The sequence below is a fragment of the Pecten maximus genome, chromosome 10, assembly GCF_902652985.1.
Source record: "Pecten maximus chromosome 10, xPecMax1.1, whole genome shotgun sequence".
NCBI classification, from domain to species: domain Eukaryota; kingdom Metazoa; phylum Mollusca; class Bivalvia; order Pectinida; family Pectinidae; genus Pecten; species Pecten maximus.
In genome coordinates this window covers 40,992,410-41,018,701 of record NC_047024.1, presented here as the reverse complement: position 1 = coordinate 41,018,701, position 26,292 = coordinate 40,992,410, and the positions used below count along the sequence as shown (strand labels likewise).

The following is a 26,292-nucleotide window of genomic DNA, read 5'->3' as shown; positions in this document are numbered from 1 at the left end:
TTGGCTTTAAACCTTTATTTCAAGAGGTGACAGCACAATTTGAAATTATTGAACAGCTATCAGTATTTTTACAATTCAACATGAAATATATCGGAGTGTGTAGTTAAGCACTCGCACCTTAACTTTGCCTCCCAAAACATCCACTCATTTAAACGGGAAACCCCCTTTTTGCTCAAACACATATTCCTTCCTCCGTTACAATGTACATTCTCTATCAGAAGTGAAAGGTTGCAGAAGATTTCTCTATATAATCTTGACCACCAACAGTACTCTCTACCGATTTCTTATAAACACATACAAAATCACACTATTCCCATGTTCACACAAAAATCCAAAGATTTATACATATTCAATCAACAGTTTCAAATTTAACAACTCTTACACATATAATAAATTCTTTCATTCCATATTAAATTGCACTAAATATTTTTTTTATTCTTTCTTCAAAGTTTTATGATTTTTTTTCCTCAAAAAATTTCATAAAAAGTTAATTGACTTTTGGGGTGAAAAAATCCTTGATAAAGTCTTGGTATTGACAAACTTAACAATCAAATAGACATGATATAATGGAACATTCCAAATGCACCAAAGTAACAAGTTATAGTAAAAAAATAAACATAAATACACAATTTAATGAAAGATTTTCGATAATGAAAATAACAACCAATCTGACCATGAAATGAACATTATTCAACATTTAAATTTTTTAAGATGCAGATACCTCCCTTCAAATTAAATTATACCATTTGTGTCCCACACATATTTTAATTATTTCAAAAACATTTTAAACAATGAACAACATATGAATCATGTACCATGCTTTTGCCTAGCTTACGCCATAGAAAAAATATCTACAGTAATTCTTGACACATTTTCTTGACACATTTACATTTTGTATATAATGCTTCTGGACAAATGAATTCTTTAACATTGACACACATGTATACAACGAAACAAAACAATTGTTTCCCTCATATCTAAATATGTAATGTACATTATACGATTTCTGCATTTGTACAACATGGATGCTAAATTATGTAATACGGTAAATTTGTAATATTGTGAACTGTGACGTCGAAAACGGCAGCATCCCGGTCAGTTTGAAGATAAAATTCTGGTGATAATCTCAAATTACATCGTCAGATATGAGGGAAAACAATGAATTCCAAACTGTGAAAGATGGATTGGGATATTTTCCATGAGGGGTTTACAAAATGTTATAAAACTTATGAATAAGGGTCTTTATAATTTTGTGGCCCCTCAGGCAGAATATCTAAATCCTATATTCCCACACTTGAGTAAGTTTTGTGATCCACACCCTACCACACACACACTTAACACAAACTGCCAGACGCCTTTTCTCAATAATATTTGGAACCTCATATTATAATACTTTATTTACTGTTGATCAAAACAGCTTTACAAACATCAACATACAAAATAAAGTTCTAATACAACAGCAACTACAGTAAAACCTCCATATAATGCCCTTACTCTTTATACGGACATTATTTTAAGGCCACTTTACTTTTTCTCTGGCGGGACATCACCAAACTATGATCTAATGTCCTTTGTCTATATACATACGTGTACCAATATTATCTTGGGGCCCCAATTTCTTTTCTCTAGTGACAAATGTATCACCAAACCTTTATAATGCCAAAACTGTGGCATAATGATGACAGTATATGAAGGTTTTACTATAAATGAAAACATTAAAAAAACTTCATCTTTTAAATGTAGATTAATATCAAGAATCGAGAATCAAACTGAATGATCACTGAAAACAATTCAATAGTTAGTTCTCTGGCACTATGTTGGAGCGGAAAAAAGGCTCTTTTGTTTAATAACACAATTAATATTTTGATAAAGATAGCTTTTCAGAACATCACACCAATGCTACAGATATTAACATTACAATTTCACCCACAACACATTCTGTTTTTCATGTTTTGTGGACCTATGGGGTGACCTGAAGATGAAGTGTCGAAATTGATTGGATTTTACAAGGGAAAATTGATAATTCTACATATGTAATGAAAAGTTGTTTTAAATTTTAATGATTTTTTTTTCAAAGAGATGCTCCAGAAACTATTGGTTAGCAGGAGTTAATTTATAAATCTCTTACCGACCATTTTTGTTGGTTGAAAGGTAAAGAATTTTTCATTTTTGTTTTTTGTTTTGTAGCCAATATACTTACCTCCCTGGAGTTTAATTCACATTAAACCATGTTTTGATCAATTAAAGTTGTTACCAAAGATTCAAACATTGCTGACAAGAAGCACATGTGTTCATTTTTGTTTTTGGAATTTCAAAACCAAGAAATATCCCATGGTAAAAACCATATATAACCAAAGTTTTCATTTTGAAGAATGAAAGTTTTGACAAATAGCAATGCAAAATGTTTCTATTGAATATACTTCTTAACTGATTTTTTTTCTAAATGATTCTATCATTTAAAACCTGATAAAGTAATACATTTAAGTATTTTTTTAATTTTTAGTTCTTTTTCTTCCAATTGTTTTTTTTTCCATTTTCAACATCATTCATTTAGTTTGAAATATAAATCAAAAGCACAAAATTCAAGACAATCAAAAACATACATAATATTTTTTTTTACGATTATAAATCCTAATTGTACAAATTATAAAGTTAAATATTCCCCCACCTACTCTTCAACCACTAGCCTGTAATATAAGTAGGTCAAATTGATGTAAATACTTTTTTTTAATTAAATTTTTTCATTGTGTACATTTTCAGGACTTCCAAGTTTAATTTCTCATTTTGTGGATTTTATTTTGGAGATTTTCTAAAACTGCCTTCAGATTTTGTTGATTTTCAAGGAAACTTTTGTTTTGTTTTTACATTAACCAGGCCAACTTCTAACACCTAACTTAACTTAAGGAATTCATATTTAATCCATTTTCATGACAAACATCCCTAGATATTTCACAAAGTGTATGTAAGTGACCATTTAATAAGTGCCATATTTTGTCAATTGTAACAGTACCACAGATGAAAGCATCACTTCTCCCTGTTGAAGTTCCAAAAGTATACTTTTCAATATTACAATAGAACACATACTTAAAACGATGACTTTGAAATAAACATCCAATCAACAGATGCTCAAATTCCTATCCTAAGGGGATAAATACAATGCTGAGGTTCCCATTTAACAAAAGAGTTATTCCAGAAATAAATATATGAGGAAGGTTTGGGGGTGGGGAAGGAAGTCACCTTTTGTGACAGGCCTCTTCCTCGCCCAGCCACAACATCAAAACGTTTTGCCTTGGCCAACTAACAATTAATTATAGGCAGTTTAAGATTCTTCAAATACCATGTTCTACAGTAAAAATCTTCCAAAATACATATATTGAAATCTAGAATAACCTTAACATTATCATTCCACATCCCTTTAAGAAACACTTTCGAACACACATCCACACTCGTACAATAAATGTATATGGCAAAAATATCTTGTACATAAACAAGTAAATATAATCACATTACAATTCTTAGTTCCAGAAGCATTACAAGAATACAAGATCAGTCTTTGATAAATACATTGTAGATAGCACAACTATTCAAACAATCATCAAATTCATATCACATATATGTATATACATATATACAAATATCCATCTTTATATCATTTTTTTCCAAACACAATTTCAAAGTAACATTTGATAGAGAGTACTAACTTTATAATAAACCATCAAAGGGGTTATTTTTTTTCTTGTAAAACATATTTCACCAATTCCTTCTAACTTTAGTTGCGATAAATGCAAGTTTTTCCGGTTGGTTTCGTTACTTTCATCACCAATTTATGCGTCTTTAATGTTCTTATGCAAGAAGTTCATCAATTTCCCTGAGCAAGTCGTCATCATTAGTTTCCTCTTCTGATTTCTCGTCATCAAGATCACTGATGTCGATGTCTTCTAGCCAACTGTCGTTACGTGATGACCTCTTGGTGGGTGACCTGCATCACAAAATGCAAATTAATATGAGAACAAAACATGATGACTTGGTTTGGTTTGGTTTGGTTTATTTTGTTTAATGTCCTAGTAACAGCTAAGGTCATTTAAGGACGGCCTCCCGTGCGTGCGACATGCATGCGTGTGGTGAGTGCGTATGTGTGTTTTGGGAGGCTACGGTATGTTCGTGTTAAGTCTCCTTGTGATAGGCCGGAACTTTTGCCGATTTATAGTGCTACCTCACTGAAGCATACTGCCGAAGACACCCAGCAGCACACCCCACCCGCTCACATTATACTAACAACGGACGAACCACATGATTACAAATTATAGGTAAGGTGGAAATATAATTGGAAATATATTACAAAACACCATAGCCTCGATTTAGCCTCTTTCTAGCTCTTTATCACAGGCAGAAACTAGATAAAGTTCTTTCTACAAACAAACATACAACAGTATAACTCCCGGATTTCTTCAATTTGGGGTACAACTAAATCACTTACAGTATTTATATTTATCAATGGTACGGGTTCACTGGGGTTACTTAGGGCCTTGTGTACCCTAGGGCGGCAGGCGTGCATAGTGATGTATATGGTGAAATACGGATAGCATGTGAATTACCCCTGGGGGTAGGGGTGGACGTATACACGGTGTACATTGTGTAGGTGATAGCGGCATTCAAGCTGTTGCAGCTGAACCGTGCGTTTGTGGTCTTTTTTACCTCTCTCCCCCCCCCCCCCCCCCCCCCAATGCTTGGTCATCAGTCTATTTTATTGTATTCGACCACAATAAAGGGCTAGCTGCAGTCAGCTATTATCTATATAACAGTGTGGAGTTGTAATTGACAAATGTTTTATGTTCGTCTGAATGTGTGAATTAGAACATAAATAATATCATAAAGACAAAATAAGTTACTAACCAAAATGTGACATTATGTGACTTCTACTGTAAAGGATAAGATTTAACACATGATAACCGTCATTATTTAAAACACTTACACTTCTTTTTCTTCCTGTTGCACATCACTGGCGATGGCCATAACAGGTTCCATCTTACTGCTTGGCAGTGAAAAATCCTCCACACAAATTTGGTCCCGTTTCTCTGACAGTCCAATAGAGCTGTCTTCTATAAAGTCTTGTGTTGAGCTAAAATCCTGCACAGCAATTGTAGGTGCAGTTTCCATTGTGGATGTTTGAGGTAAGATTTTCTCTGAAAGCCGACTGTCTATATCAGAAACACCTAAATTGTCACTATCGGTAGGCATGTCATGTAAAAGTTGTGAGGAGAGCGGACTTATTTGTTCTTTAAATGACCAACTCTGTGAGTTGGATGAGGTAACCATGGAACGTTCTAATGATGGTGGTGAGGATGATGGCACAGAATTCGAAACAGGAAATGACGAAAGAGATTCTTTTGGTAATCTTGATCTTGTGGAGTCGTCGGCCAAATCTACAAGTAAAACAGAAATAGGTACATATTCTCAAGTAGTAATGACTTATAACGTAAAACAATAGTGGTCATATTTTTTAGCCTTGAATATGTTTACAAACTGTAATCATTATTTATTGATAATTATGTAATTCTGAATTGTAGTCTTTAACTGAAGAGAGTTACAAGACTGAGTAACAAGAATGATGACCAAATATGGAAAGAGTTTTATGAATTACGGAAATGAATTTGGAAAATGGCTAAGTGTCTGGTGATACAAGGAAACAGTCATATTTTAAGTGTATATCAACGATTATTATAATCTTTGAGGTCACAAAACATGGTAAAACTTGTGGCTACATTTACTTACCTGTTTCGTCGATGGCAAACTTCACAGGAGCATACGTCTTCTTGGTTGGAGAGCTTTCTAATGACGAAGTGTTTTTCTGTTCCTCCACTAATTTTTTCTGTCGTTCTCTTTTCTCTGCCATTATTTGAACAAATGTTTTCACTGGTTTTATCTCCTCTTTGAATCCCTGTAAATAAAAATAAAAAATTTTTTTCCAACTTTTGCACCAAGGGAAGATTTTACAAAATCAAATTACTGTATCATTCCTTTACTTTAGCTACTGCCACCAACAACAGTGGTTTAGATAAGCAGCGTTAAGTATAATAAAACACATTCTCCCACACCAATGCATATACAGTGTACCCTCAACGTATCGCCATCCGAATCTACCGCCACCCTCGCATACCGCCACCTACACCCCTAGAACGGATTTCCCTTCTATATAATTCCCTCGTTAAGTTTGCCACCCTCGCATATCGCCATCCGCCACGTTCATAACATTACAAACGTCCTGAATCCCTATATATTACCCTCGACCATATCGCCATCTTGGTCCCTTTTTTCTGCGATCGAGGAACTCTTTCGTGTTCTATTTATAGAATTAGGGCATTTCCTTTTTCACAGGTAACTTAGTTATACGCTTGAATGAGTTTCTATCGCTCAAGTAGATAGATGTATCGATGTTTATATATCTGACATCTACACACAGGTATGGTTTGATTTGTAATAAAGCATGACTGATTTCTACTCAATAAGTGTTCTTATTTATGGTATGAACGATTTGGCTTCGTCAGTCGAGATGGAAACTCAGAGACGAAAGCATGTTCTTCTTGATCTTGGACTTGATCCAGTGCCGCGTAATTTCCAATAAAATTCGACAGATTGTAACAGATGGCATGAGACAAAAGCAAATTAATGACTTTTTTCAGAAATTACATATGTAAATATGTATTAGTAAGCTACGAAATGTACGGTCAATACCATGGTGTCTTATATGTTAACTCATTGTGTATTTATTAAAACGTTGGTACAACATTATCTTTTACTGTTGTAATTTTCATGATTCGATACTAACGCCACCCTCGTTATACCGCCATAATTGACACGGACAAAATGTGGCGATATAACGAGGGTAGACTGTAATTTCTTTATATCTCGAGTCCTCCCCGAGATATTTATTTTACTGGAACAGACCTCAATACATAACTGATGATACATTTAAAATCCAATTTTACTTCATCTTGGGTACCATGAAAACTCATTTTAACAGCAACTGATCAATTTGATGTTATTCAATTTGTTAGCTTTTTCTTCCCACCGGCTAATAGACAATATCAAGTGCCCATCAACAGTTGATTGCAAAGTTATAAATAGACTCAGTTTATCATAGAACAATAGTTTCAATACAGTGGAATAACAGTTAGATTACGCTACTGCTGACATGAATAAAGTCTTTTAATTTTACATTAAAAAAATCATAATACAGTTTATTTCTATTAAATGGTAAATAAAATGGTAAGCTTAGGGCTTTTCCAGTAAAACATCTACCCCACCCCAGGACTCCAGGTTTGATGATGGGGTACCACCCATAGAATTTATTTAATAAATTACTCCAGGTTTGATGAAGGGGTACTACCTATAGAATTTATTTAATAAATTACTCCAGGTTTGATGAAGGGGTACTACCTATAGAATTTATTTAATAAATTACTCCTGGTTTGATGAAGGGGTACTACCTATAGAATTTATTTAATAAATTACTCCAGGTTTGGTGAAGGGGTACTACCTATAGAATTTATCTAATAAATTACAAAGAAGTAATAGGAAGGAAATCCAACCATGTATAGAAGTGATTTAATGTGGAGTCCTGGGGTCAGGTAGATATTTTAATGGAATAGCTCGTATTGATCTTGTATCCATTTGTATATTCCTTCACTGATCATTAAACTCAATAACAGTAAGATAATCGATGAGAGGGCGCCAGAAATAGAGAAATTCTATGCATGGTTGGCACAGGATAATATGCAGCATACATGTATATATAATACTGTTTGTCCCTTCTATAGAAAGTTTTAGCTTGACAAACCTGTAATCCTCCCATTCAGTAGATATTTTACTGGAATAGTCATATATGTCTATTATTATTTTATTACAAAAAAGAAAATAAGAACCATTTTTTTGTTTATTCTTTCATCTTTGTTTTCTGTTTTTTTTTGTTTTTTTTTTGTTTTTTTTTTTTTGGGGGGGGGGGGGGGGGGGAGGGATCTTTAAGTCAATAACAAGATTCACAGCAATTATTTTCTCCTTACCTCCATGTCTCTTCCAGTGAATCTCTTCTTAGATGGTTCTTCATCTTCTGGTACAGAATTAGCTGAAAGATAACATTTTATTTTTAAATTGATTTCAAGTAGCTTTATAAGGAATATTCATCACATGAAAAACTAATATATGTCCGTAAAAGCCCCCACTGCCACGTTACACCCCTAAATACAGTTTGGTGAGGATCGCATCAGCAGTTCCTGAGATTAGCTAGTTACATTGCATCGGGACGGGATGAGACAAATATGGATAACACCATATGCTACGCCCCTCCCCCTATTTCATGGCAGGGGCCTAAAAAGTGAAAATCATCAAATTTTTTCGCTATATTAAGAAAATTAAATTTCCTTTCAGATGTCATGTTTTTTTCTCTAGAGACATCTTTTACTGAAACGATGTATAATATTATTCATGACGTCACATTATTTTCACACATTATACATCTAGAGACATCTTTTACTGAAACGATGTATAATATTATTCATGACGTCACATTATTTTCACACATTATACAATGTTCATGACCTTGATACAGCCATACACTTACGACGTTTCTTTGGTGGAGGTACATAGATCTGTATGGGCTGCCTATATTTCCTACTGGCTGCCGACACGTCTTCCCTGGAATCTGATTGGATGGAGGTCGATCCCTCATCACTCCCTGTAACAATAAGTACTAGTTTTAAGTAAACAACAAATAGTTTTAACATTAATGTAAGAACCACATTTCACAAGTAACGATTTGTGCCAATTTTCACATACAATACCATACATGTCCTGTTATCATCCAAGGACCATATATGAATATCCTACATACTTTAAATAATTTATTTTTGACACTGTACAAGAGTGGGTATTTAGATGTATATTTTGTATATATCTAAAAACAGTAGAACAAATTTTTCCTTCCATATATTCGTAACTAGGATCATTATATACTTGTAAGATGGATATTATTAGGGTAGGCCTCTGCAGATTGACCACCATATATTTATTTTAGTGTATCTTGTAATTGAGTGATAACATGGAATCAATGATGCAAATCTTTAAAATTAATGTGTTTTTTTCAGCTACATCAGTTTTTAAAAGCATAAATCACTTTTACTGACAATGTTACTAATTAGTGTAGTTTAATATTGCGTTGTTTTTCACACGGGGCAACGAAAGCTCAGTCAGTTACCCCAATAGCTCTGGATGGCACGAAGAAGGCCTCCTGTATGTTGTCAAGTGTGGTAGTCACTAACTACTACAAGTATACCCCACCTCAAAATAACCCTGGCTGTTCACGGGGCGATAAACCCAGCAAACAAACAAACATTCACAGGTGGATGATACCTTACAGTCAAGGACTAATGTTTCTGATTACTTCGATTCCTCGAATTAACATTATAGTCCATCGCAGTTAAAAGTTAGCGGGGTTTCTCTGTATCAAGTTAGACATCACTCAATAAATACCTGTTGTTAGTTTTTGTCCAACTCGTGCTCTGATTGCTGCTAAGCTCACTGCTTTCTTCGCTGCAGTAGAAGAATCTAAATCAGATACAAAACCTTATGAAGATTGAGATAAATTTAGGGAGGGTATTTCACCTCCTAACGACATCTATTATTCAAACTAATAACATTCATGGACGAAAGTGTCAGAATCTCAAAATACTGAAATACCTGAGTTTGCAAAAAAATAACATTAATTCATATGGGAGAACATATTTCTAAAATACTGAATTCAGTACTGAAAACGCTCATCCATGAACAGTTAATTACTAATCCAATACAAGAGGCCCAATGGGCCTGTATCGCTCACCTGCCTCTACACAAAATTGCAGTTGATTGAGGTCATTTCTACAGATACTATGCTGATAACAACTTTATTTAAATATCAGAGTAAGCCAGGTTAATTCATGTCAATATATTTTCTAGTCCTTCATTCCAGCATACTATTGGCCTAAGATCGGTTCTTGGCGACTCTTGACTCTAAGCATGCTACAGACAGGCCCAATATCAAGTCCCTGGGCCTCTTGGTTATTGAGAAGAAGTTGTTTGAATATTATAGCTTATTTGACCCATGTGACCTTGAATGAAGGTCAAGGTCATCTATTTGAACAAACTTGGTAGCCCTTCACCCCAGCATGCTACAGGCCCAATATCAAGTCCCTGGGCCTCTTGGTTATTGAGAAGAAGTCGTTTGAAGATTATAGCCTATTTGACCCATGTGACCTTGAATGTAGGTCAACATCATTTATTTTAACAAACTTGGTAGCCCTTCATCCCAGCATGCTACAGGCCCAATACCAAGTCCCTGGGCCTCTTGGTTATTGAGAAGAAGTTGTTTGAAGATTATAGCCTATTTGACCCATGTGACCTTGAATGATGGTCAAGGTCATTTATTTGAACAAACTTGGTAGCCCTTCATCCCAGCATGCTACAGGCCCAATATCTAGTCCCTGGGCCTCTTGGTTATTGAGAAGAAGTTGTTTGAAGATTATAGCCTATTTGACCCATGTGACCTTGAATGAAGGTCAAGGTCATTTATTTTAACAAACTTGGTAGCCCTTCACCCCAGCATGCTACAGGCCCAATATCAAGTCCCTGGGCCTCTTGGTTATAGAGAAGAAGTCGTTTGAAGATTATAGCCTATTTGATCCATGTGACCTTGAATGATGGTCAAGGTCATTTATTTGAACAAACTTGGTAGCCCTTCATCCCAGCATGCTACAGGCCCAATATCTAGTCCCTGGGCCTCTTGGTTATTGAGAAGAAGTTGTTTGAAGATTATAGCCTATTTGACCCATGTGACCTTGAATGAAGGTCATGGTCATTTATTTTAACAAACTTGGTAGCCCTTCACCCCAGCATGCTACAGGCAAAATATCAAGTCCCTGGGCCTCTTGGTTATAGAGAAGAAGTCGTTTGAAGATTATAGCCTATTTGACCCATGTGACCTTGAATGATGGTCAAGGTCATTTATTTGAACAAACTTGGTAGCCCTTCATCACAGCATGCTACAGGCCTAATACCAAGTCCCTGGGCCGCTTGGTTATTGAGAAGAAGTTGTTTGAAGATTATAGCCTATTTGACCCATGTGACCTTGAATGAAGGTCAATGTCATTCATTTGAACAAACTTGGTAGCCCTTCACCCCAGCATGCTACAGGCCCAATATGAAGTTCCTGGGCCTCTTGGTTATTGAGAAGAAGTTGTTTAAATGAAAAAGTTGACGCCGGACGGACGGCCGGACAGACGGCCGGACGGACGGACGGCCGGACGGCCGGACAGCCGGACAGACGGACGGACGACGGACGCCGCATCATGGCATAAGCTCACTTGCCCTTCGGGCAGGTGAGCTAATAAGGGCTATTCCAGTAAATATCTACCCCACCCCAGGACTCCAGATTTTATTTAGGGAAACCATCCATAGAAGTTATTGAATAAATTACTAGAACTTGTAGGAAGGAAATCTAACCATGGATAGAAGTGATTTGTTTTGAATTCCTTGTGTCATGTAGATATTTTAATGTAATAGCCCTAATATGTACCAAGCAATCACAATATCCAATCCTCTTTTAATACGATAGGCATATGTTTTATGATAATGTATTATTTTTTCAGACATCAAAGAGTTTGAATTCTACAGATAAATCATGAATAATAATGTTACCCCAGAAGGTCAACATATTAATTTTAGCTCACCAGTCTACGGAAGACAGACCTAGACTTCTAAAAACTCCATAAAATTAGACAATAATCCTAATGTGTCACCAACCGAGTTGTACTGGAACTACAGATCAGACCCAGTAAAATACTTGATACTGTAGAATCACAATATGATTCAGCAAGTTTCAACAAGGTTATTCATCGAGGTTATTCATCGAGGTTATTCATCAAGGTTATTCATCAAGGCTATTCATCAAGGTTATTCATCAAGGTTATTCAACACGGTTATTCATCAAGGTTATTTATTCATCGAGGTTATTCATCGAGGTTATTCATCAAGGTTATTCAAGGTGACTTAAACAAAATCACCAGTACATCCTCGTACCCACCTGAGTCAGTGTCATCATCCGCTGAGACAACTGGCGTCTTCCTCCAGCCAAGCCTTCTCCTTAATTTTGGTTCTGCCTCCTTGTTCTTCATCTCCTGGTCCCCTGAGGAGCTGACAGACGAGGCCCCAGGGATTCCTAATCGGCTACGTATACCCCCCAAGCTGGGACGAGAATCGGCACTATCGCCAGACTCCTTTGGTTTACTGTCCCACGCCCGCCTGCTCCATACGTTTGTGGCCCAGACCTTTGGAGCACTGACCACTGCCTTGACCATCGGTTGGACGACTGGTTTTAACTGTTTCTCTTCTGGTTTCTTCTCTATCTTTGGTTTCTTGACCTCCTTGACCTTTGTCTTCACCTCCTCAACTTTACTGATGTTGCTTCGTTTAGAAAACACTGGTAGTGGAGCTGAAATTCAAGAGAATATAGTCATGCCAAATTCATTCTAACAATTTGATTATTGAATTTATCAAAACTAAGTATGCCAAATTCATTCTATCAATTCGATTATTAAATTCATCAAAACTAAGTATGCCAAATTCATTCCAACAATTTGATTATTGAATTAATCAAAACTAAGTGAATAAGAGATAAAGGTTGGTAATGACCAACATCATGTTCTCATAGGGAAAAAAAACAAAAAAACACCTCTGATATGAATTTAGATCACTGATATTCCTGGTTGTTCCAGTGTCACCATTAATTGTGATTTTCAGAATTTGACATGGAGTTAACCTAGATTTACATGATTGGTGTCTGATGAAGAATAAGATGCTTACACTTCCGGAACACCTGGTCCGAATCTCAATGTATTGTTACACATCATATGTATCAGAAGATTAACAGACATATGTAAGGTGTACTACCTTGATGTACACATATAGTACTAGTAAAATTAACACTGTTCTGTTTATAAAATGGTCACAAACACATAGTATAGATTAAAAAACATTTTTTAGAAAAAGACAAAAACCTGATAGTTGTTTTAATACATGTATTTTCAATGGTCGATAACATTTCTCAGACACCAATAACATTTCTCAGACACATGCAAAAAGATACTGTCACTGATACAATAACTACAGAGGAAAAATTTATAACGAATTAAAAAAAATTAACAAGCAAAATGTGACATACCTGGATCATCATCTTCCAGTATGACTCTTCTCTTACGCTTTGGTTTTTCTGCAAAATTAAAAAAGATAAATATTACAGCAATTTTAATTACTAATGATCAGAATTGATAGCGAACATTTGAAATCATGGCAATTTTTTACCTATTGTTTAGTTAAATACAGAAAAGCTGATTTATATTTACATCATTTGGTTTCATTGGAATCTAAGATCAGGAAGTTTCTTGTTGCATCATAAAGTTTCTTGTTGCAAACACTGAACTTTTCTATTCCAACATACTTTGGGCCAGTTATCACTTCAAATTTTTCAGAAGTAAGTTGAAGGCATTTCCACAAGTTTGACCATTTTGATATTGATAAAAAATCTATGAATGACTGACCATATATCTTACCCTATATTTTCTTATCTTACTCTATAATTTCTTATCTTACTGTACGCTTTCTCATCTTACTCTATACTTTCTTATCTTACTCTATGCTTTCTTATCTTACAGTATATTTTCTTATCTTACTCTTAATATATTTTCTTAGCTTTCTTATCTTACTTTATGATTTCTCATTTTACCCTTTACTTTCTTATCTTACTCTATGCTTTCTTATCTTACTCTACACTTTCTTATCTTACTCTATGCCTTCTTATCTTACTCTACACTTTTTTTATCTTACTCCAGCTTTCTGTTCTTACTCTATACTTTCTTATCTTACTCTATGCTTTCTTATCTTACTCTATGCTTTCTATCTTACTCCAGCTTTTTTATCTTACTCTATGCTTTCTTGTCTTACTCTACACTTTCTTATCTTACTCTATGCTTTCTTATCTTACTCTATACTTTCTTGTCTTAATCTATACTTTCTTGTCTTACTCTATGCTTTCTTATCTTACTCTATACTTTCTTGTCTTACTCTATGCTTTCTTGTCTTACTCCAGCTTTCTGTTTCTTTCTGTTCTAAGAGGTCTGACCTCAAAGTACTACTAGTTTCTAGCAAAATATCACATCAACTCCTCAACTTTTGTCTTTTGATTTACTTTTCCTGAGAGAGATGTTTGAGCATTTCAACAAAGTCCATCCCTGTAACCTTGAAAAAAAAAATTTAAAAGGACAAAATGGCAGCTATCAACTCAAAAATACCACCATAACACATGTGACCTTGAAAGAAGGTAAAGGATTGTTTTTTTTCACTGAATGTCTCCCACTTCATCCCAGAAATCATCCTGCTTATTATGATACCGATTCAGATGATTCTTAAGAAGAGAATGATGGATGATGAACACAACACCCTCTCAGGCATTTCCTACAAAAAGTAGAATGTCACCAAAATATTTACTTACCTTTTTCTTCTTTGGGTTGTACAACAAATGTTTTCTTGATTGTGACTTCCTGGACAACTTCTGAAAAAGGAGTGCTTACTTTATAAACAGTTGCTGTTTTTGCAGTAAAGAAATCACAGAAAGATATACAAAAATTCAGTTGAAACACTAGACTACAATATGTGTTTCTACCGAGTACCACTTAACTATCTAAATAGCCTGAAACTATAAAACAGGGAACCCACAAAAATATCATGTCACAGTTAGTATTAGGGAAAACTTCTTTTCATAATTTGCTAATCAAATTGCTGATCGTTTATCATTTCAATACCAACAGTTTGCAGAGACATGTAAACACTGAGGCAAGGTACTTTATGTCTCATGAACATTTACAAAGTTCTTCTTAATGGAAAAATTTTGTCTCAAATAACACTCTGTTTTAAGTTCTTGAAAATGACAAAAAATCATTTACTGAACAACTTACTTGCTTTAACTGGCTCAACAGATACTGGTTTCTTGATGGTGAAGTTTTCTACCGAATCTGGAAAAATAGATACAAAATCATAGTTAACAGAAACAAATTTGCTTTATAATATTCTTGACACTGACTATATAGGGTATATATATGTATTTTTCATACAGCTAAAGACTGACAAATTACATTATTTGAATCTGATGACTAACAAATTGTAATGCTGATTGACCGACATATTTCTGTCTTCTCTTTCTGAAATAGCTTTTAGTATTAAATCGCCTGTATTAGTTTTTAATATATACCTGATTTTCTTATTGCTCTCCGCGTATCAAACACGATCTTCACAGGCACCTCTTCTTCTTCCTCCTCCTCAAGTTCACCCTCTCCTAACTCTATGTCCACCTCTTCTCCAAGCTCCTCTTCTTCATCCTTCACTTCTTCGTTCCCTCCATCAGATGAACTTTCCTCTGCTTCCTCTTCTTCACTGTCTTCCTCCTCACTGGCCGATTCTTTCTCTGATTCTTCCTTTTTAACTACTGCAGCTTCTAAAGCTATGTGAAAAGAACAAATTTGGACACTGTTTAAATCAAATAAACAGAAAATCAATATTGTTACAAGATCCTATATCTTTTATACCAACACACCATTTCTGACCTGGGCAGATTTCTCCAGTTCTCCTTAAAATAATTTGACATACATAAAAAAAAAAAAAAAAACTCGAAACAGGGCAAAAAATCGAGCCAAAAATTTCAACAGGAAGCCTGTAGGTCCTGTCCAAAGGTTTGAAACAAGGTTATCCTGATGTTTGTTGGCATCACCTTCCAGGTAATTATTTCAGGAATTCAAATTCAATCAGTCAGTTATCCCCTGTACCAACAAAAAACCCAAATTCACTACAGAATTTTTTTTTTTTAAGCTTTGGAAATCAAAATGACTTTTTATTTTGGAAGTTTTTTTTTTGGTCTTTTATTTTAAAGTAACTACCACATCACGGAAAAGAGTATCTATTTCATCATTCTTTACCTTTTTGGGCTCTTGCTTTCTTCTTAGCGGCCATGATTTGTCTGCGTTTATTTTCGCGCTCCTGTTCCAGTTTGAGACGTCTAATCCTCTCCTCTCTCTCCTTATTTCGAGCCTGAGAGTTGCGCTCATCTACACTCCTCTTCCTATCCGGCGGTGTGCGTTTTACAGTGCCTATTCGCTTATGTACTGGTAACTTCTCAGTGGAATTTCTCTCCGATTTACCTTTCTTACTTTTATCATCACTTGAGGAGCGCTTTCTACGCTTGACTGGCTCTTCTTTCTTTACCGGTTGATCTTCTGTTAAAATAAAGAAATACAAATTACATTTGTTAAAATAAAGAAATACAATCATTTGTTATATTCAAAAATTTTTTCTGTTATGATTTTGATGTCTAATTTTTTTTGAATTTGATGAAAAGAGAATTTACCACTTCAAATTTGAGGGGTTCACTAATACAATATGCCAGTATTTTTTTCATTACAATACAACAGTACTACAGAAGTGAATTCCGAAAATCTATCATAAATTAGGGGAATATAACAAGTGAATTGATAATATCTACAGGGCAGCGGCTTAAAGATATGTCAAACAATTTTAATTTATCATTTTCACAGATATATGTGATTAATGCATCTAGTAATCTTTCTTTTGAGCTAATAGAGAAATGGTCTCAATATGAGTTATCTGCCCTTCCCTAAATATAAGGGCTTTTCGAGTAAAACTTCTACCCCATCCCAGGACGCCAGGTTTGGGTAAGGAGTACCACCTATAGAATTCATTTAATAAATTACACAGAAGTAATAGGAAGGCAATCCAACCATGTATAGATCATGTAGATATCTTAATGGAACAGCCCTAAATTCTAAAGCTAGAACTATAAAAGACTGAACAAATTTTATAAAACTCTAAATTTAGGCCAACTTTGACTTTATATGTGAATATTTTGACAAAACATACATTGAACTAACACAATAATTATATCAGCAAACATATATAAACCAATTTCCTCCTTTTCCAGCAATAGAAAAGATTATGCTAAACTTACTAGTTCTTACAATCCGCCCACTTTTCAGTTCGATGATACCCATTGACCGCAACGCTCTCTCTCTCAACGTTTGCTCCAGACTTTTTATCCCCAGGTCCTCGTCTGAATTCTCCTCGTCTGTTGTCTTTACCTCTACAACTTTAATGAATACTCAAAATGTACTGTCTAGCAAACCATAATTTAGCAGCACCAAGCTTTTCATTTACATGTATTACATTGTATTCATTGTGCTCTTAAATGAAAATGTAGACATAAAAACTTCCAATTTTAAAACGAAATCCCTGCTGTATTGCTAAGTTTACCTAATGTTGCTTTGAAATAACACATCCCTAAGCATCTACACAATTATTAATAACAGAACAGTTGATGCGTTGCCTCAGTATTTTGTGTTCCTGGCTGTAGCTTCCCTGAAGTTTACAGATACCATCAGATTACAAAATCCTTGCCATATTCCTTCAGTTAAAGAGGGCATTCCTTCATTTGGACAGCAGAAACATGCAAAATTTGTATTGATGAAATCTATGTCCGAACAAGGATTATATGAGTGTTTGTGCCTACTAGTAATGAATTGTACAGAACAATGACAAATCGTACACAAATACCGTCTGTCTGCGGTAATTAGTGATACTTCAGGGCGAATTAAGAATTTTTAGGATTTAATACTTGAAGAACGTTGGTATATCTTGAGAGTAAAAGTGCTGTATTAATGTAAAGATTATAACTTTTACTACTTGGGAAAAGTAAAAAAAATACGTATTTTCCATTTAAGTTCCATTTTGACGAACTAAACATTATTCAAATGAAGGAATGTCCCTTTAAAATCAATTCAAATTTAAATGTACTAATCAATAATTATTGCAAACTAAATATCAGTAGAATTTCGCACTTGTGAATACTTGAATTCTGGAATTAAGGAATTTAACTCCAAAATACTGTATATTCATTGAAACGGTCAAAAAGGAATCTCCTTGCACATCACCCATAATGCATTTCTAGTAAAAATTAGAGTAATTTATATCCACAAAAATATTTCATATTATATAATACTGTGAGCATAAAACAGTTCACAAATAATTTATACCTTCTTCTTCTTTTTCTTGGGAGTTTTTCTTCAGTGATATAACTTTTGCTTCCGCTGGAATGGAAGTCACCTCTTTCTTCACTTCAGTTGACTTTTTGGCTTCCTCTGCAGTCTGAGCTGAATGTGATGCTGAATGTTTGGACCGTTCTTTCGCTGTTGCTAAAGCCTTTCTCGCACGATTCTGTTGAGGTGTTCCTGATCGTTTATCAGGTTGTTTCGTCTGATGTGCTGTTGATGGCCGAGTTCCTGACATGCCATTTTTCACAGATAATTTCCTAACTTTTAAATTCGACTTAGTTGACGGAGAAGTCTTTTTCACTTGTGATACAGTTTTTGATGGACAAGATGATGAAACGGCTTTCGATGGCTCTGTTTCTGATGGAGCACGTTTGAGCTGAGGTGACGTTTTACCTGACAGTTTAGGTGAGGACGGGGATATAATTTTGTTTCCAGAGTCCGCTGAGGGTGGATCATTTTTCTTTCCTGTTTCTTGAAATGTCAGATCTTTTCTGCTTGCTACATCAATAACATTGGATACAGATGCTGATTTTTGAATGACACTTTTTACTGGTGAACTAAAAGGACTGTCAAAATCAGAATCTGAAAATAAACAAAATATTATAAAGGAGTTGAACATTTTCCCCAAAAAAATTTGGGGCTCCCAAAATTGGCACATCAATTTCTGATTCAATAGTCAGTCGTCTAAAAATTTCTTTTTTTCATTTTTTTTTTCAATTTAAAAAGTAAATTCAGGCTATGTTGAAAATAACAAAGCATCCACTACAAAATTCCATGCTTCTTTTAAATTTCAAATGTCTTTAATCCGGACATGTTTGTAAAGAAACTGAAGCTTCAATATAAACATGTCTGTACAAGTAGATTTCAGTTTGCTATATAGCCTTACCCTCTGCTGGGTTGACTATAATGGGATCGATGACTGGACCCTTTAGGGAATCAGACTCTGCTAGGGTCCCTGGTGTTGGCTGACTCGTACCATCATCCTGTGTAGCATCAACTGAAATGACATCCAGAGATCATAACTTATTCGTTAACTATTTATTGTATGTTTGTTTTTGAACCAGGGTCTCCTTTTGGTGACTACGTACCAAACTGAAGAATATATGGGAGACCGGCCCCAAGGACACAACCATGACAACACAGATTGGCCCGTTTATCAGCTTCCCAAGAAACAAACCAACATGGATAAGGAGCCCCGAACCACGTACCTCGGGTCTTCACTTGAGCTTAAGTGATCTTTACCTGAGCTGAAGTGATCTTTACCTGAGCTGAAGTGATCTTTACCTGAGCTGAATTGGCCAGCACTCAAGCTGACTGAGCTATCATAGCTCCCTAGTAGAATCTAGAAATTTGCATATCCAAACTCCACATTACTTACAATTATCGTAACTGCTATTGTGTCTGCCATGTATTAAGTCTAGATCTACTAGTTGCAGTTTTGTACTTGCATATCCAAATACCTGGATAACTGTCAGAATACATTATGTGGCCCCAAGTAGTTCTAAACATGACTTCCTACTGTTACTCTACCACCAGCTAGTTACATGATTAAATATCAATCTTTTTTGTATAAGAATGATTTATTATCACATACACAAAGAACCATTCACTAAATAAATTAAAACTTTCAACTTAAATAAATAATTTTTACATACATCACGAATGATTTATTATCACACACACAAATTTAAAGAACCATTCACTAAATAAATGAAAACTTTCAACTTAAATAAATAATCTTTACACATTTTAGAGTTATTTAAAACAAGGAGCCGCAAAGCCTGGCATTATCCCCCGCGCCCCGCAGTTGGTATGAAAACCAAAATACATGTATAAATTAAGCTCAAAGTAAGAGTTATTAAGGAAACAGTAATTTGGTATTTTTGATTAAGTCTCCATGGTGACAGAAAAAATACCGAAAATGGAAGGTCCGCAATAGCAAAAGGCACAACTAGTCTGATATATTCAGAAAGTTTCAAGGAGCTGCGTTGAACAGTTTTGGAGTTATAGCCAAGAAACAAAAGGAAACAGTAATTTGGTATTTTTAATTCAGTTTCCATGGTGACAGAAAAAATACCGAAAATGGAAGGTCCCCAATAGCAAAAGGCACAACTAGGGCACTAGTCTGATATATACAGAAAGTTTCAAGGAGCTACGTTGAACGGTTATGGAGTTATAGCCCGGAAACAGTGATTTGGTATTTTTGATTAAGTTTCCATAGTGACGGAAAAAATACCGAAAATGGAAGGTCCCCAATAGCAAAAGGCACAACTAGGGCACTAGTCTGATATATACAGAATGCTTCAAGGAGCTGCGTTGAACAGTTATGGAGTTATAGCCCGGAAACAGTAATTTGGTATTTTTGATTAAGTTTCCATGGTGACAGAAAAAATACCAAAAATGGAAGGTCCCCAATAGCAAAAGGCACAACTAGGGCACTAGTCTGATATATACAGAAAGTTTCATGGAGCTGCTTCGAACGGTTTTTGAGTTATAGCCCGGAAACAAAAGGAAACAGTAATTTGGTATTTTTGATTAAGTTTCCATGGTGACAGAAAAAATACCAAAAATGGAAGGTCCGCAATAGCAACAGGCACAACTAGGGCACTAGTCTGATATATACAGAAAGTTTCAAGGAGCTGCGTTGAACGGTTATGGAGTTATAGCCCGGAAAAGAATCTCGGACGGACGCACGGACGGACGGAGCCCAATTTAATATCCCCCGCAAACGCGTTTCGCAGGGGATAACAATATTTTGCATTGTAAAGATTGGAAGATTAAGACGTTTACATACCTAGAGTGATGATGTTGGTACTACTACTGCTAGCCTTCAGCACTTTTGGGGGTCGTGGTTTCAGATGTTTAAAAGGACAGGAGGACCTGGTACAGCCACTAGCTATAGTCTCAAAGTAACAGGGTAACTCTGCTTTGTTCTGCTGCAAAAGTACATCAATAATTATCAGAATTGCATGTATAGCTAAACTCAATACACATAAACATCTTTCAGGGCATTGCATAGCTAAACTCAATACACATAAACATCTTTCAGGGCATTGCATAGCTAAACTCAATACACATAAACATCTTTCAGTGCATTGCATAGCTAAACTCAATACACATAAACATCTTTCAGGGCATTGCATAGCTAAACTCAATACACATGAACATCGATCTTTCAGGGCGTTTTAAAGCTAAACTCAATACACATTAACATCTTTCAGGGCAAGAAAAAACCAAGGTCCAAAGGCAAAGGGCCAGTAGATTTGGTCTTTGGGCAAATAAATATTGGTGACTAGTTGCCCGATTGGCAAGTGTTAAATATCTCAAGTAAATTTCAGGTCTGGCTTAAAATCAAACCAGAGAATATAATTCATGGAATATTTTGATAAACTTTATGTAAGTCAAAGCATTCCTGTGCAATTAAATACCTTAAATGGCTTAGGTTATCACGCAAAACTACTAATTAGTAATTATCTACTTCTAATTAAAATTATCTTGGCCTTGGACCTTTTCAAATGAAACTGATTAAAAATTCTTTAGAAATATACCGGAATGTAATGATCAGAAGTCAAGATAACATTAAACAAGAAGTATCTCTATAAAAGAGAAACGGCAAAGTTTTAATGCTGGGGGTTATAATGTAAAACTGCTGGTGACATAAATTAATGAACTAATGCATTTCAGCAGGGATAACAAAATTATATCAGTTTGAATCATTTTTGGTGATAATGAGACTGCATTTGAATCAGGAATATAATTCTATTAATGTGTCATTTGAAAAGATACATTATCTTATTAAGCTTGCATTCAATCTTAACTTTGTTTCGTTTTTAATTGCATATTTGCATTTTGCATTTACTGCTACATTGACCAGTCACATACTTCATCTTGACGCCACCTGTTGAGTCATATCCAGGCTCAAAAGAATATTATACGACTATGCCAAAAAACTTACCATAATCGGTTTGATCATCTCTGAATGACGATATGGACACTCAGTAGATTTACATTTGTTCTGTTTCCAGAAAACACAGGTCATGGTGCTATTTCGTGCAGCTTCACAATGGCGGTATGCGCAGTCGTCTCCCTGTAAAACAATCACAAATTTTATTTGTAACTGACCAATGCAACATTGTCTCCCATAATCAGTCCAAAAAATTTCATCACTAACCAACATCCTAGTTCCCAGGTTAAAAAACAGTGAAATCATGATAGTAACATGTACACTTTCTTATTTTGTTAATTCTTGTTTTTTACTTACCTTTACCAATACTGTATTAATTAATAGTGAATCCTAAAAATTTAACCTCTCGAGATATTTCAATATTGTCAAACTTCAATTCCGTTGGGATTAATCTTGAAGCATTAAACTTCTGAAAATCTGCAGCCTACAACTGTCTAGTTTACATATAATGAAGAGGGGGAAACCTAAAATCAACAGGAAAATAAGTTATAAAAGGTCTGATGAAACACTTAATAAAAAGGACACCATTTGAAAATTATTTGTTATCTACCGGTATATATATGAAAGTGCATATAAGAACTTGGATGTGGTCTAGTGATGTAATCTGCAAGTATTTCTGGCTACGTGATTAGATGCCGTAGATTTTGAGTCCGAGACACAGTCAGGTCACGAGTCATAAAACTGCCCTCCTTCAACATTTGTGTAAATTACCTTATATGTATATTACACCTAAATTACCAGGGGTCATTAAAATGTATATTTAACCTACATTACCAGGGGTCATTAAAATGTATATTTAACCTATATTACCAGGGGTCATTAAAATGTATATTTAACCTACATTACCAGGGGTCATTTAAATGTATATTTAACCTATAATACCAGGGGTCATTTAAATGTATATTTAACCTACATTACCAGGGGTCATTAAAATGTATATTTAACCTAAATTACCAGGGGTCATCAAAATGTATATTTAACCTATATTACCAGGGGTCATTAAAATGTATATTTAACCTACATTACCAGGGGTCATTAAAATGTATATTTAACCTATATTACCAGGGGTCATTAAAATGTATATTTAACCTATATTACCAGGGGTCATTAAAATGTATATTTAACCTACATTACCAGGGGTCATTAAAATGTATATTTAACCTATATTACCAGGGGTCATTAAAATGTATATTTAACCTATATTACCAGGGGTCATTAAAATGTATATTTAACCTACATTACCAGGGGTCATTAAAATGTATATTTAACCTATATTACCAGGGGTCATTAAAATGTATATTTAACCTATAATACCAGGGGTCATTTAAATGTATATTTAACCTAAATTACCAGGTGTCATTAAAATAAATAGATATCCAGGGGGTGATATTAGGTCGAAGTTATAACATGTACTATTTTCAGAATGTTTTGATTCTATAGAAAATTTTAAAGTTAAAATTACAACTTACATCAAGGAGAAGTCTGAAATTAGATTTTTAGCAGAAATATCTCGTGTTTTAAAGACACACTGACCTTTGCACATGTCGACGTATAGAAGTAAAAGCAATCGTCATTAGATGTTGTCATCTTTGTTGAACTTCCTGAAAATACGTCAGTTTGACAAACAGCTTTTTCCTGGACTGCTGACAGCAACACAGTTTGTATTCACAGTCTCTTTATTTTATGACACAATTTTCAATCCTCTTGACTGTTCTCATCCGCAATACAAGTCTCTTAATCACCATGCAATCTTAATTGAAGTGTTCTTTTCATTTCACCGTAAACTTAACTTCCTCTATCTTATCTAAATTTACTTTTCTTGTTTTTTGAAAGTTGTAAAGAAAAAAAAAATGTTCAGATGGAATAAAGCTGAAAAAAAGAATAGTCAAAATATAGAACTAGACTAAAATTGCTGAATCCTGGTCTCGTCCCAAAGCACACAGGAACTCTGAAATCCCAAAAGAAAGAAATCATAAATTATTTTATATTGAGATAGAAATCTAATATTGATGTTTTTTTCTAGGCCATAGCTACATGTATTTATAAATAGAAAGTGTAATATATTGCATCATCTTCTTTGCTATTATTTTTTTGACCTGACAAAAGATAGAGTAAATTCAAAATCAACTCAAACAAACCAAATGCTTGAAATAAGAGTAGATTATCTTTAGAACAATAAATATTAAATATCAAAATTGGTTTCAGACGAGAGTTAATAATCAATTAAGGGTATAATACTTAATCGATAATTGACAACATAGCTCAAAATGTTACAATGATTTCAGAGTTCATAATTAATTATGGGTAATAATTAATCGATAAATGACATTACAAATCTTATTATATATATAATTAGCTCATAATGTTACAATCATACAAGTTTTAGACTTACCTTACAATTATTATAGGTACACCAAGTCATCACCATGAATAGAAGTCTTTACTTCTGGACATCATAAATGTACCTTCTTCAATAGAAAAGCGTCAAAAACAATTACTAGATAAATCTCTATTATAGTCCTTTTTATAACTCAGGCCAATGCCCAGACTAAAATCTGACATTTTACACACTATATCATAGATATATGTTCCATCTGAAGCCTTATACCTCTATAATTTAAATTTCTCTTCTTACTTTTGATTTTCTATGATTTATACTATAAGATGTACTTTCTCAACTGAAGAGGACCAAATGTGTCCATTAAATGAGTCCCATATATTTTGGAAATGCTAATAATGGTATGATTTTCAATACAGAGTGCAGACTATATAGCTAGATAGAGCACAATGTTTTAACAGCAAGTCAGGGGCAAATTTATGGTCAAGACAAAAGTATTTGCACAATTTCGTTGTTTTAAACGTAATCATGCAAATACCTTTGTCCGACGCCTGCAGGTCCCTACTCAAGTACACCTCATAAAAGCCATATCAGTATGGTTGTATTAGCACTGATTGTAATGGTTGCATTAGCGCCGATTGAAAAATAGAATGGATAATTAATAAGCATTGGTCTAGGAGAATCCAGAACTCCTTGATAATTATAGGTCTGGGATTACTTTATGTTCTACTTGTATGAACCAAAATATGTGAATGCAAGTATCGCATATATATCGTTTCGAACACCACCAGAAGAATGTAGTTTTTTCCCCACAAGCCGGATTGCTATGGCCAAGCGCCATGCCCCTTTTTAACACATATTCTTAGGCTCCATGCCATTTTTTTACAGTGAATACAGGTCTGATAAACTCTGCCCTTCTCAATCTCAAGTCCTTTACTAGTACTTGACAAGCTAGCAACTTCTTAAATGCTTCAACTAGATAAAGGTATTTTACAATGTGCCTATCTCGCTGTTTAATCCTCCGACATTGTTGGGGTAACTCTAGATCTTAATTTTACCATGTGGATTTTAAAGTAAAATTTTATGGAAAGTACTGTCTTGTTGGCGTTAAGTCAATTCACCAATATCGTTACATGTAACTTGTTGTGGTGACGCTTTAAAGTCAATTCATCAATATTGTTAACAATAAAATCAACATTTAACTAAACTGACAGTAGACGATATGTGTACGGTACCAATATTCAACACAATCTAAAATCCTAATAGAAGTATAATTAGCATATAAAGAATGTATTAAAAGATTAATCTAAAACGATATTCCATCGATTGTTCATGAATCGAACCAGGTGTTATCAATGGCATGTAGTTTTGTTTTGTAGAACAGGGGGTGGGGGGGGGGTACTCCTATACGTATATGAGGTAAACATCTAATATTATTGGAGTAGGGGGGGGGGGGGGGGGGGTATTTATAAAACCTTCTTCCCAATGTCCAGTGAATCAGTGATAATGTAACTGCAGCTCTATATAGGTTGACCAATTACCATTATATGTTTACATGTTGCTTTAAACGAACAAAATTGGTCACCTGCACGGATATTTTAACAATGGAAGAAACGAAAATTTCCCATATTTCATCGTTGCAGTTTTAACAGTATCGTTACGTCGACAAATTGACATTTGGAGTCGCATTTCAAATCGTGATTGTGAATATTCTCACCTTACCAATAAAGCAATATGACTGATTTAGTATATTTCGTATGTGTTTAAATTATATTCTAACGTCTTCTGGTTTGTTG

General features: G+C 34.6%; 1 protein-coding gene across 3 annotated transcripts; it reads right to left on the bottom strand.

The window, feature by feature from the left end:
• Nucleotides 1-26,292, bottom strand: LOC117335435 (zinc finger CCCH domain-containing protein 11A-like). Of its 3 annotated transcripts, none has more exons than XM_033895411.1 (19): nt 26,214-26,292; nt 23,692-24,027; nt 22,150-22,281; nt 20,989-21,130; nt 19,081-19,191; nt 18,177-18,776; nt 17,096-17,233; nt 16,050-16,346; nt 15,329-15,577; nt 15,036-15,092; nt 14,573-14,632; nt 13,247-13,294; nt 12,110-12,517; nt 9,526-9,600; nt 8,618-8,731; nt 8,061-8,122; nt 5,773-5,938; nt 4,973-5,423; nt 1-3,979 (listed from the first exon to the last, which is right to left on the bottom strand). In XM_033895411.1, the coding sequence occupies exons 2-19, from the start codon at nt 23,743-23,745 to the stop codon at nt 3,844-3,846; spliced, it is 3,300 nt and encodes a 1,099-aa protein (XP_033751302.1). In that variant the 5' UTR covers nt 23,746-24,027; nt 26,214-26,292; the 3' UTR covers nt 1-3,843. The 3 variants fall into 3 exon arrangements, with proteins under 3 accessions (XP_033751302.1, XP_033751303.1, XP_033751301.1); XM_033895412.1 differs by lacking the exon at nt 26,214-26,292 and adding an exon at nt 24,551-25,873 and having other exon boundaries at nt 9,526-9,585; nt 23,692-24,106; XM_033895410.1 differs by lacking the exon at nt 26,214-26,292 and adding an exon at nt 24,551-25,872 and having other exon boundaries at nt 23,692-24,106.